Genomic DNA, 14,160 nt, shown 5'->3' with positions numbered 1-14,160 from the left:
GCCTTGATCCCTGTTGATTGTTGGGTTGTGTCTGTGGATTTGTACTGCTTCAGCAAGTTTGCGTTGTTTGAAGTCATGTTTGTTGCTAGCAAGTGTTGTGACAGTGTCCCAGTTGATGTTGTGGTCAGGAAATTTGGTGATGTGTTCCGAAATGGCTGATTTTGTGTTAATGGCTGTTATTGTTAATCCTGTTATTGTTGTATTGTCATCACATGCTCATCTCTGCTGTATATATATTGTACTCCCCCTGCCATTCCCCACACGCTTGAAAACGGTATAAGAATCTACACCGAAACGTCGCTACCCTGCAATAAAGAAGTTGATCATCCATAAAAATTCTTGTCATCTTTATCTCAGCAACTTCTAGAATGCCTCTCAAACAGTTTACCCTTTGTAACTGTCAATGCTGGGTGGCTAGCCTACATAGTGTCGTCAAAGGGACCAGGTGTATTTTTCATAACAGCAGGGAGGTACACTGACCCAGACAACACCCTTTGTAACTGCAGATGCTGTGTGTGGGTGAGTAGGCTACGTAGTGTCAAAGGATCCAGCAGAGGCTGCCTTCGTAGTCAGGTCTGAATGTCCCAGTGATAACCTTCACAGCCTGACTTTTGTCAAAACGTATGAAAATAGAATACATGCCATCCTTTCTTCCCCAGTGTTGGGATAGTACTACCTTGTCCTCACACAACACCTTCAGTAACACAAGCTCATGCCAATTTGCATGAAAACAAATATAGAAACAAATACACTTCTATTCTGTCTAATGAAATCCAGGGAAAGCATTTTGACATACAAGTAGCAGACTGCTCCAGGCCCTTACCGATGACCAAACAATGTCCAGTCATGTAACTTGACTTGTTTAATTTGATCGCCTTGGTCATTTCACCTTGGAAGTAAGTCCTCATTCCCCGCTCTTGAGGCACACAATCAAAATATGAATGGTGCTACAATAATAAAATAGCAAAGATGTTCAGCACTGACAGGATCCTTCGACAAGACTTGCCAGAGACCAGTGACAAGGCTGACTGCATCTACATTCACATGAATCCCGGGGTTTTCAGGTAACAAAGACAACGAAATGAACCATGTTTACCAGATAAAAATTATTAAAAAAACAGAACAAAATTAATTATTTTGATGATTTATTTGAGGATGAATATTTGTACATATTTACAAAAAGCAGAAAAAAGATGTAGAAAAGTGTCTGCACATGCAGACAAAGTGTATAAATAACCAGCAGAGACAATGTATATACACAAGCAATGAGATCTAATACATAAGTCTATGTACAAAGCAATTAAAAGATGTGTACATGTGGAAAGTAGGAAATTATTTAAGACTGAATCTTTATTTTCTTCACTGGATCAATGTTGTGTGATAACCAATGTTTACAATGCAGCATGGTTAATTCAGCTGTAACATTGAATTCAGTTTTCCCCCTTGACATCATTTGTATTGCACCGACTGGTCGTATTACACATGTAAAACACTCACCTTAAACAGGTCTAGTCACGACTCACAAGCACCTTCTAATGCTATGATAGCAACCAAATACTAAGGAAGTATTTTCATAGTTTAAAACATGTATGTTTGCACATCTTTATCTGGCCTCCTCTAGAAGACCTTTAACCTGACATGAATATTGATCCCGATGACTGAATGTCAGAAGGTAGAATGTTATAACATCATCATCATCCCTATTCTCATCAAACAAAGTCAACAAATTATGCTAGGAGATGTAAAATATGAACACATTAACCAAGGTATGTGTTTGATAAAGGAGAAGATACACTACTAAAGAATGCATCCGTTGAATACTAACCAATTCATACCATGTATATTTTATTGTACAAGTACTGTACATTAACGCCCAGTACAACATGACCACTTCCCAGTGTATAATACACATTTACACTGGTGTTACATGATGTAGTTGATGTCTAGAGCCAGAGTCTGGCATGCATCCACACATCATGTACAGATTGAAAGACAAGTGGACTAGCTTCAGTAATGGGTTGAGCAAATGGAGAAAGGTAGATAATTCTATTCACATCAGCAAAACTTAGCTCCCTTTTACGCAGATTTGGTTTTTCATTACAGGACAGTTACCCCCACCCTTTTTCTTGGACATGGCATATACTTCGATGTAAAGATACGACAAACATTTACTACCAGCTTATGTGTACATCAGTAACAGGAATAAGACTTACTCTCCACTGAATTACTGGTTGTTAAAGTGATTGTGGCATTCTGTAATACTTGTGCGGTATTCGTCAATATATTACTCTGTGATCGTGATACAGGTTTATGTGACTATATGTCGGCTGACCAGACATTAGCCACCCGCAGAATGTTACTGGAATCTTGTTCTCTGTTTGAACACTCGTGACTTAGCAAAATGCTGCTTCCAGTCATTTGGTCCTGTTTATCTGTACCCTACACCCACTGCTGTAGGAATGAGCATCTTGTAGAAATGGTCTCAATATATGATTTCATTGATATGGTCTACTTATCAAATGCACATAGAATGACTTTGACCTGGAAATATTGCAGTGATTAGAAAGGTTTAGGACATGCATCTGATTAAGCTTGAGATTTCAGCAGTAATATTTACTTTAGTTCACCACTAAATAATATATGAACCGCTTCTAATTCAAAATGTACAAACAATAGTTTGTAAATACTTGTAAGAATATATAAATGTTAGAAAATATTTGTCTTTTAACAGACAACTGTCATTTGCAATAATGAAGCACAATATACATAAAACTGAATGAAGCACTACAACAGGTGAATGACCATGGGCTGTGAATATGAACAGCAGAGACAGTTGTTGGCCCACTGGAGGCAGTGTAAGTTCGGTGTGGTTCAGGCAGCTATGGGAACCTCTAGCCTTCAAATATCTACATCACAAGGTCCTAGTCTGGCACCATTGGCATGACAACACTGCTAGCAGTCCACATATGTATCTAGCTGTCACAAGCTGCTAATCCATCCAGCACAGCATCAAAACACAAACTTACTACTGACCCTCCTACTGTGAGGGTAATATTCATTATGCTTCACTATACTTGTACACCCACTGCACTATCTTCTATAACATGTTTATAGCACTTGATATGAATTACCAATGGTAGTGTCTGAGACAAGATAGGAACCAATGGAAGCATCTGGCACAAATTAGGAACCAATGGTGGCATCTCGCACCAAATACCAACCAATTTGTTGTATGTCTGTCCATGTTTGACATGGAGCAAATCAGTTTATAAATAGTGTTACACTGTTGTGCATACACCACAAGACCAGTGCTGGAAGAAGTGAAAACTGCCAGTAACATCAGAAGTCTTTTTACCAGCAGGAGATAACGAAGTTTCAAAAACATTTTCTTCACTTCTTCTTTCCCTGACCCAGGAAAAACCATGTTAGTTTCTTTGACTGGTTTATGTCCCCGAGTGAATCTTGCTGCTTCTTGCGGGGAAGGGTTCCTGGCACTGCAAATGTGCCATCCTTTTTAGTGTGACGTAGACTTGCACTTCTAGCTGCCTTTCTCTTCCCTGAAAGGACACACACAGAGGTTAAACCACACATGGATACACTTGTTGTAATACAGGAGTTAAATACAAGTGAACATTTGTCGTAGACAGTTACATTACCATCATTACCATGGAAACAAGTGGAGATGCTCAAATTTTATTGAGTAAATAAATATTGCACAAGTTACAACTTAAGTCAACTCATGTGAACTGGGGGTCCTCTAGGCCATGCTTGCCAGTGAATGATCAGGTCAGCTGACCAGTTTGTATAACAATGACCATGAGATGGTGGGGACAATGTGCACGATACAACATGATAGACATGCAGATTACACTTGACAATACACCTTATATACCAAGGTACTAACACAACTATCTTCTCAGTTAATCACTAATATATGCTATGCAAAAAAGGTGGCAAATGAATACACTCAGGACATGTATCTCATGTATGAATGTGAACCTAAATTGTTATATTTATAAATGCAATTTAGAGTTAAGATGAAATGTTTCACAAGTAATTATTGATGACATGGCAAAAGTAGAATTATTTCACAGCTATGATCTACTGAAGATATAAATGTAATACACTACAGAACTACAAAATCCCACTATACGCAAAGCAACAAACTACTTAAAAATAATCCACAAATAAATGACTGCATAATGTGTGCTTTATAAATGATGAAAATAAACCCATGAAGGATGAAGTGATATAGGCAGGTGGTACAGGCACACAACGAGTTGAAAGTAAAATGATATTTCAGTCACTAAAGCTTGGCAAAGTTATCTCCCTTAACTGCACCATGTCATCACATCCATCTTTCCTCAGTTTAACACAATGTTTGTTTGCAGGTTCAAAATTCCAGGTGTTGTTTTAGCAATGCCAAGCTTTAGTATGATATTTAGTAGTTGGTGAGAACCACACAAGACCAAATGCATAAATATTGTACTGTCACCATGGTTACCTCCTCCATACTGATCATCTATCACTTCGCTTTGATAACCATAAAAACAAGCCTGAAACCCACAAGTTGACATAGTAGTGTTTCCCCTCTGTCCAGCATAGTTAGTAATATCAGGTAATACACACATGTACATCACAATCCCATTGTACTTCTGGCAGTGTCAAAAACTTCAGTCTGTAGACTGCTCTGCAGCAATTATACTCCACAGTGGAACAATATTTTCTTCAATATTTATCAACTGGACAATTGGATATCATTTACAGAACAAAAAGTATTCATGTGCTTTGATAGTGATATAATTAAAGACCATGCCTACCTTTAGGTTTAGCAAGATGTGACTTCTGTTTCAGGTTGTTTATAGCTGTCTGTTTTAAGTGCACAGGGATGTTAAAATCTGAAACAGAATAAAGATATCATCAGCCCTCTCCACAGATATATACACATTACAAACCTCTAGTCATGTCACGCTACTGTCCTGCCAGGTTCTCTTACCAAGTAAACATCTACAGACAGTTTCATGTCTGGACCAGACAATCCAGTGATCACAGCAACAATCTGTGCAACTGGGAACCGATGACAGTGTAAACCAAGTCAGCAAGCCTGACCATCCTGTTAGTCACCCCTTACGATAAGCATAGTCACTTCTTACGACAAGAATAGTCACCTGTTACGTCAATATGCTTGAAAACAGTATAAGGTATAAGGACCTATATGCAAATGCAGCCATTGTTAAGATAAAGAAACTGATCATCCATAAAGTTGTATCATCGCTACTACAGTAACGGCTGAGTGTTCACTCACTGTTTTCCTGGTCATCCTTGACTCTCTTCCTCTCATCCTCGAAGGCCTTGAGCCAACGCTGCTTCACCTGGTCAGACTTGGCTACCAGCAAGTACCACTTATCTCGCAGTGTGTCATGGATCTTCCATGCATGCTTCACTGTCACATTGTATTGGGCATCTGAATACAACAGAACATTGTACTGGCAACTGAACACCATACAACACTGTATTGGGCATCTGGACACAATTTAACATTGTACTAGCTTCCAAGCACAGTATAACATTGTACTTGCTTCTGGAGAAAACAGAACCTTGTATTGGTTTCTGAAGACAATATAACATTGTAGCCAGGTTTTAGGTTGCCTTTAGCAATGTTCTTTACACACTGAACCCATGTGGGGAATCAAACACAGGTGTTAGGTGGGCTGAGCAAATGCTTTAATTAAATGACTTGGCTGGCTACTCCACCAACCCCTGATGTATAGAATATAGGAATATAGATGTGCAACCTCAGCTTAACTGACCAGTTGATAGCATGATTCTCAGCACAGTCTAACTGGTACATGCATCCCCTCATGCTGCAGCTCTACATATTACAAGTATGGATGCTATTTTATTGGTGTGATCACCTTACCTTTCCCATCAGTCAGGGGTATGATGTCACTGTGGTCGAGGTCAACCCGACCTTTGTAGCAGAAACCATTCTTTTTCAGCAGATCCTGAAATTCACATAGCTGATGAACTTTTCTGAATTAAAATACCAGTAAGGCCTTTGACTCATGAAACATTAATGATGTGCAACTTAAAAGGATAACTGATGTTGACATGGCAAATCATACCTTTTTACAGTAAACAAGTTGATGGTCGAAAAGAAAGAAGTATCTCTCTTGTGACCAGCCACTTGAGTTGATCTTGTTAAGTTCTCCGGAGTAGATCAGCTCCGAACTCAGCTGCAACAAGTCATCTCCCTGGGAACAAACAAAACTTGGATGAATGAAAACTACACTTATTGACATTACTGTTTTGTCTACACATTGATAATTATTTGGATGTATTTTAGTAGTTTATCACCATCCTTCCAGCATTCACCAGTTGGTAGTTGTCTCACCTCCCAGTCATCCACTGATGCCTGCCACACAGCAATCTTCTCAATACTCTCCATCTTGCGCTTCCGCTCATTGATGAGAGTGGCTATTTTCTTCATGGAGTCTAGTGCTGCCTTGACGAAGTGGTAGTCCTGGTGGTCTGGTGGCGTGTACTTGAGTAGCTCATTCAGCTGGAGGTGATACTTGCAGATCTTTTGGACAGGAGTCAGCAGGAAGCCCTCCAGAGGGATCTCTATCATATCCTGGAGCAGACGACATGCCTGGCGGGGCATACAGGACAACATTAGTACATAGCATTTGTGTAGCACTAAGAAAGTCAATGTCAAATCTATGATCAATTCAAGATAAATTTATTGACACTGTCTCAACTCTTACCTCGAAAAAATGTCTGTATTTTTTGTTCCTGTACAGTTCCTTGACCTCCTCCCCCGACCCTGGATGGTTGTTGCAGTAGTCGGAGTAGATCTCAAAGCTATTGCTCTGAAACAAAGATGGCATCTTCCATGTATGTCACATCACTTTTCTAAATACATAACCACTGTATCTTTCTGAGGTAGCCATTCATGGGAATGGCGAATCAACGACTGTCTGATCTTGTTTAAACGAAGCTTGAGGTAATATGCATAAGACCTATGGTAAGGAAAATTCACAATTGTCCTTCCAGCACCATAATTTATGGGACATAGAGATATGACAGACATGTACAATAAACTCACATGGGAGAGGAAAACCTCGCCAACGCCGCTCAAATGAGGGGATTCCTTGTTGAAAACTTTATCCAAGCTAGCAAGAAACTTGGTGGCAAAGTTGTAGATTTCCTCTATGTTTCCGAAAATGATTGAGATCTTCTCCTCAGGGAACATTTCTGGTCTCTTCTTGGCTTGTTTGAGGTACCCCTGGAAATACGACCGCCAGAGGTATATACTCTCATTGGTTAACTCTAATGATCTCTTCAATGAATTCTACAAAAGCCCAGAATTACAGACACAAACTGGATATCTTTGTAAAATGCAAACGCCACTTTTATCTTCTACATAGTGGCAGGGAAACTTAGAAACTTAAGCACAGACCAAGTGAAACACATAAATACAACATTTCTAGCATAATAAAGAAGCACAGCAGAGAGTGAGAAAAGTGAAGTCTCACCTCAACAACATCACGTAAATGCTTGACATATTCTCGCTCTGCGTGGATGATTTCGTTGACAACATTGGCCCGACCCTGGTCAGTGTTCATCCCATGGTTCCTGAGCTTAGGAGATTCCTCAGTTTCATCATGTATGATCATGTCCTCGTCAAACCTCTCCTGATTCACCCACAGCTGGTCAAACACACACAAGTGACAGTCAACACCACTAACAATACCTTTGAATGTATGATTGATAATGTATCTCATTGTCAGCACTAAGTTTACGAGAACTAGAAAAGGGTTTCCATTTAGCAAAATACCCCTGTAGCACTATGTAGGACTTGTATAGTCACACTGTCGGAGGGTCACTGCTTACACCTGAACTGGATCAGTAACTCAAGAAGCAGATGAAATATTCTCCCTAATTACATTGCATTCATTACAATTGCTTTTTTAGCCAATCAGAAAACATCAGTCAACAAAGGTAACAAAGCAAACAGGTACACATAAAAGACCCCCTAATGAGATCAAGACAGAGAACTCACTAGCTGTAGGCTACCATACACAGGTAACAATGAGCAGGAGCTTTGATGTGTGCTAATTACAGGCGTTCAACAATAGCCAGTCAGTGATAGGTGATGAAGGCTGATGGACAGGGTTAATTACATAGCCAGATAATTACATTGTGTACAGATGATCTGTCTGTGTGTATTTAGACATGTGTCTACTTATTGTTTTTAATTGAAGATGAATTCAGGCATAGGAAATCAATGATTTTGTGTGTTTAGGTAGGTAAACATCATTAGAGAGAATCTGTTCCTCAATCTATTTGTCTATTGAAAAGCAATATATCTTTGTTGAATGCATCAATAATATTGTGAATTCAAAATGGAAAACATCTTGTAGTCTAAAAAAATAATTAAACCCTGTATATGGATACTTGACATATTTTATGGATTAAGAACTTCTTTTTCTTCCTAACACAACATTTTAGAGCTAATTCTTGCTCTTTCATCTGGGGAATCATGAAGTGTGTTATAGAACAAACAACAAAAGTCACATTTTACATCTTACATGTGGGTAAAAGGTATATGCCTGCCTATATTATAATATGTGAGCAGTGTGTTACCCCACCAGATAATTCCCCATCACTTGACAAACAATTCACTATCACCTTAGTATTTTTTTATGATTAGTGCTATTGAGTTCTGGAGAAAAGGTTACAAGATAATAACTCTTGTTTCAATTACTTTAAACTGAGGTGAGCTCTTGTCTAGGATCTGTTCCTGATATCTATTTCAAAGAACATTCATTTTGGCTGAATTAAACATTACTGTGCCTCAAAGTATTTATTGAATAATGTAAAATATAGTAAAAAATTGTGATACTGACAATTAAACTAGATGCACAGATACTGAATACTGATGTGAAAGAATGATTAAATGTATAATTAAAAAAACTCAATATCACTTTTGCTATTTATTTATACTTTTTAATGTATGGGGAATGGTCTGGACTCTTACACAGCGTACATATCTATAATCAAAGCACTGGAGTGTTCTCTTGATCAACAGCTGCCTAATTGACAACATTAGCATCTATCTTTACAAAGACCCGTCATATGTATATTCCGCACATGCAAAATCTTAATGAAATTCTCAGTTTGCAGAAAATGGTGACTAAATGACAATTTATCTGATGTCTATGACCCTGGCAAAGGTACTGCCATACAGAATCCTTAAACCTGAGCTCCAGTTAGAATGATATTTTAGCAAGTTTTCTACAAGCCAGTGATATCTACACTTTTAGACATCATGTAACGGGTAACCAGTTGGTACATGGTCAGAGGAACCTGTGTTTTAAATGGTAATACATAGCTCTGTATAAAAGCTTAATCGTATTTGCCAGTATTAAAATTCATTTATTTCTTACCAAAGTACATTCTTCACATGAAGGTAAATCGTTATTTGTGTTTATCTGTCCAATATGGTCACATGACCATTTTGCTGAACCCAAACATATTCAAATACCTCAGAAATGGATTTGGAAGAAATCTAATCTTTCAGTGGGTTCCTCCCAATGAATGGCAGGAACATGTTTGGCTGCCAGAGCTGTTTATACACCCGTATGTAACATTTGATCACCCTCCTGGATATATATTCTAGACATACTGCTCAAGTACTGTCGAAAAATAGAAAAAAACCCGACTGTTTTGGGGGACATTTATGTGAACAATTTATGTAATTAATATCTGAAAGACTGAAATATCTCTTAAAGTTCAGCCTAACTTGTCTCAGTGGTAGGGAGATAGGAAACATTAATAAGGACTTTCCAGAGGAGAGATTACTGCCAAAATGGAATGCACTACTGCTTTATGCAAATTAGTGTGTAATAAACTGTATTACAAAGGACACTTTTAAAATTCCTTTGTTTTAAAATAAGACATAGCTTCACTACAAAGGATAGACGACGTAAAAAACATGATAGCTTTAATACTAAACAATGAAGGGTGCAGCAACCATTGAGTCTTGCTACCAGTATAAAAACAAACTGGTAAGAGGGTTGTCTCAAAAGCAAAACCAGAACGGTTGTCGCAGACGGTGGAAGGGGCCTGGCAGGGGAATCAAGATATCAGATAAGGTAAGACGATCCTTTAAGGAAATTAAACTGGGAAAGTAAACAGTATGTCACAACAATTTACAAATAATATTCAGTCCTGGCGATCTTCGAGTAGTCACTCTACCTATATATTTCGAGACTTTTAACAGGATGGTTGACTTAAGCTTTTCTATAGGCATCATACTCTTTCACATGACACAACAGAAACTATATGGAAGAAAGACATGTTAAGATGTTAATAAGATGAGACATAACGCACACAAGAAAGTGTGTCATCTTTGAGATGACTGTTTGTGCCTGTAGCAGCACATACATTTCAAGCCAAGTGAGTCTATGGTCCGTCATCATAACTGCCAGACTGTCTTAACTGACATCTATAGTCTCATCTATTGTTTTCAGGAGCTATTCTTACATTTCCTAAGTGTTGCCCTATTTTTAGAGTAAATATGTTTAATGGATATCCTATTACACAATCAAATGAATGCCCAGTTGGGCCAGTGTGGGTTATTTTAACATATGCTATTGCCTAAATATTAAGGATGCAGAATAACAGCGTAAAACAGGTTTTTTTCCTCTATTTCCTACAGTACTTTAGTAACATTTCCTGTATGACATGCTTCCTTAATCATGTAGCTGGACCTACCCGCACAAAGGCTGCAGGGAACCAGCCCCGACGTTGTTCTGTACAGCCGAACCACCAGTCCTTGTCGGACATGTCCGTCACACGGATCTGCTCGCCTGCTCGGAAGCCCAGCTCATCCGGGTCCATGGTCACATGATCCCAGAGGGCCTCTGCACAGGTTCTCGTCTCCTCCTGCATCTGAACACACAAGCATCCACTGGTTCACACATTCAGCATGGGCTCCAATACATTTAATATGTTTTACTTGTGTCGGGTTTAACACTGGGTTAAAACTCATCTCTAGCTAAGTTATCTGTGAGAATGCTAGACATGATGAACTTTATTTTGTTTAATGCGAACACTGAAGAGTTCGCTAAGTGAGTGCTGGGAAGTATGTTGCAGCTGAGAAGGGTGGACACACTGTGCTGTATGTATCAAATGAGAAGACTGTGTTGGCTTCAAGATGTAAAGGTATTTGGAATAAGATATTGATTGTCGCTAAACTGAAACTAACATATTGTTCAAATTACAGAATAACTGGCATCTGTTAACTATAGCAGTCTGTCGACCAAGTGAACCTGTAAAATACTAACACTGACACTTTAAGGAGAACTGTTGGTTATAACTCACTTGGAATTACAACATGATCTTGAGACAACTATAAAGCCATTACCTCATCCAGCGTTGCCAGTGCCATCTGAGAAGACCGTGTGCTTGGACATTTGTCATGTATAGTAAATTCCACAGAATATTCGGACTCGTCAGAGGAATCGTCTCCACTTCGTTGGCTGTAGAGACTCTGGTTGTCAGATCCTGGGGAGAGATGAGACCATTGAAAATTTCTGTTACACTAGCCAACCGGTCATAAAGAGGCCAGTCTACAGATATCAGCTGAAGAGATCAGCAGTGTTTGTCAGACATATTTCCTTACTGGCAATACCATATCTCTTCACCTGGAGGAAGTGGATATGCTCTAATATACGGCCTGATACTGTCGAGAATGGCCATATGTGGCCCACTAAATAACTCCAGGGTACTTGGAATGAAGTATCTTGTATTTCAGTACAACATATAGTGGGGTGACTACCCACTTGCAAGCCAATGTCCACTAACACTGAAACAGATGTTTTTTTGTTGTGTTATCAGCCTTTGTCTATTAACATACCATACGTAACTTCAGAAGAGGTATGAAAATCACATTTTTTTATATTTATATTTGGAACAAAAAATATAAATAAACAAAAATCAGTCTGCCATGAATACTGAATATTTTTACAAACAAGTGTTATGTAATTGTACACAACAGCCCTCCAAGCTATTATTTTGAAGGGTGAAGATTGATAATACAAATCATTTTAAGAGGGACTCTTTTCAAGCCTGTAAACCTTAGACAATGTCAGCGTAAGAATCACAAGTGTAATTGTGAAAATGGCCTCTCTAGCCATGACCACATATCACCCTGTACAGGGCTAATGGACATTCTTAGAAGTGACTTTATCCCCACAGAAACACATTGCCCTTAACATTGGTCTAGCACAGAAATGACAAAGTCTGTAAACTTTAGTAAAACAGAATTCTTATCAGCAACTGGTCCCTCCAAATCTATCAAAGTCACCTTCCAATGAAAGACTTCATGAATGAATGAGAGCTACTACATAACATACCTCAGTGACACAAACCATCCACAAAGTTCCTTCTATATGAACATGAGTTGGTAAACAGTGTGGTGTGTTGCAGCTGATAACTCGCTATCACATCCCTGATTAGATGACCCAGGAATGAGGAATCCCATTTCCTACAGTCAGCAACTCTTGTGTGTGTCAGTAAATATTTACATACACATTTAAAAATACACACATCTATTCAATGTTTCTTTTTTTTAACATTAAACCTGATATGACTTGTTGAAGTAGGACACTATCCTCTTAGTGTACTGTATGTAACGCTTGAGGATTCAATGACCCCGCTTGCTACAGAATCCATTGTGTCTAATGTTGGTAGACTGTCCAGTGGCTGTCATTACTGTCAACATGGCATCACCATTTAGGGTAGTGAATATTTCAACTAAATGTCACTTTGTGAAGATTGTCAACAACCATCACTGGCCACCAACACCTAGTGTTATGAATGTTATCATATACCTATGTATCCAGAATAATGATACGCCATTATCCCAGTGTAGTGATTGAGTTTAGTTTTGCCCTACATTTAGCAGCATTCCTGCAATACCACAGTGGAAATGGGCTTCACACAATGTGCCCATGTGGGGAACTGAACCCAGTTTTCAGTGTAAGGAGAAAATGCCATAACCACTAGACTACCCATTAACTCGCCAAAGTTAGTAACAACATGACAGAGCAACCACTGAGCCTCATGTTACCTGAGACATTGGAGTATAGTCTCTGCATTTTACCTAGTAAATGTTATTGCATAATCACGATAGTACTATCATGCAGAGACAGAACAGATTTTGTTTAGGTTGATGACAATCACAAACATGTAAACAAAAGTCACTGTACTCAAGTTACGGACAATCTCAAACGTGATCAACACCAATGTTATTTTATTTTTCAATTAAAGTTCAATATTCAAGGTTATTCTCTTATTTCCACAGAACACCTGAGGTGTCACCTGCATTATCCCTGCCATATTTCTTCCACTGACATGTGTTTTCATGTACACACGGATATTCAGGAACTAAACACTCCCCAAGTCTGAGATAAATACTGGCTTTTCAGTAGATCTTAGCTTCCTGGGCTTAGATCTTAAAAGCTGTCTTAGTGCTAAGATAGTCGCAAGTTAATTTTAATATATGGAACTTATGACTATCTTAGCGCAAAGACAACTTAAAAAATCTAGGCCCTGAAATATACTAATATTAGCTAAGCTTACCTGCACATACAGAATGCTACATTGTTGTTTGACCAGCGACTTCCTGCCTGCATGTGGACAGCGATGATTCAGAGATCTTTCTGACATGTGTATTTTTTGCATACAGATGTGTGGTGAGTGTGTAATACAAAGCTTATACACCAGCTAAATACATAAGACTACTCAACCTCCTGGGGTTTTCTACCAACCTATCAGACTGAGGAAGTTCTTCTTTCGATGCAGTTTGTCCAGATTCTCAGGCATGCTGTGTGAGCGTACCATGACTGGAGCCTTGCTTTGAGGCTTGGTCAGCGCTGCAGTCTTGTCTGCTCGGGTTTTGATTGGGTGAGGTGTGGACATCTGAAACAAAAACAACATATAACATATACACCTACTGTCATAACATGCGGTCAGGGCAATATCTTAACACTGTTGACACATGAACATGTGTTCAGTGAGAGTTCCGCCTGTAACTTCGGCAGGAAATGTATATTCTTTTTATAAGAATTATTTCAAGGCATTATGATT

At 38.7% G+C, this 14,160-nt stretch overlaps 1 protein-coding gene across 3 annotated transcripts in view; it reads right to left on the bottom strand.

Moving 5' to 3' along the window:
* Window positions 1–1,132: 1,132 nt before the first annotated feature.
* Window positions 1,133–14,160, bottom strand: part of LOC137281526 (uncharacterized) — a 95,886-nt gene continuing 82,858 nt past the window's right edge. For all 3 annotated transcript variants that reach the window (XM_067812806.1, XM_067812807.1, XM_067812808.1), the window contains 12 exons: window positions 13,842–13,992; window positions 11,435–11,574; window positions 10,783–10,959; window positions 7,539–7,712; window positions 7,109–7,288; window positions 6,768–6,872; window positions 6,395–6,652; window positions 6,126–6,254; window positions 5,921–6,005; window positions 5,306–5,464; window positions 4,821–4,898; window positions 1,133–3,557 (listed from right to left, as the gene is read on the bottom strand). In XM_067812806.1, the coding sequence (XP_067668907.1) occupies window positions 3,391–3,557; window positions 4,821–4,898; window positions 5,306–5,464; window positions 5,921–6,005; window positions 6,126–6,254; window positions 6,395–6,652; window positions 6,768–6,872; window positions 7,109–7,288; window positions 7,539–7,712; window positions 10,783–10,959; window positions 11,435–11,574; window positions 13,842–13,992 (1,803 nt within the window). In that variant the 3' untranslated portion in view covers window positions 1,133–3,390. The remainder of the gene's footprint in view (window positions 3,558–4,820; window positions 4,899–5,305; window positions 5,465–5,920; window positions 6,006–6,125; window positions 6,255–6,394; window positions 6,653–6,767; window positions 6,873–7,108; window positions 7,289–7,538; window positions 7,713–10,782; window positions 10,960–11,434; window positions 11,575–13,841; window positions 13,993–14,160) is intronic.

This window comes from Haliotis asinina, chromosome 4, assembly GCF_037392515.1.
Source record: "Haliotis asinina isolate JCU_RB_2024 chromosome 4, JCU_Hal_asi_v2, whole genome shotgun sequence".
In the NCBI taxonomy this organism is placed as follows: Eukaryota; Metazoa; Mollusca; class Gastropoda; order Lepetellida; family Haliotidae; genus Haliotis; species Haliotis asinina.
This window is presented reverse-complemented; position numbering and strand designations above follow the sequence as displayed.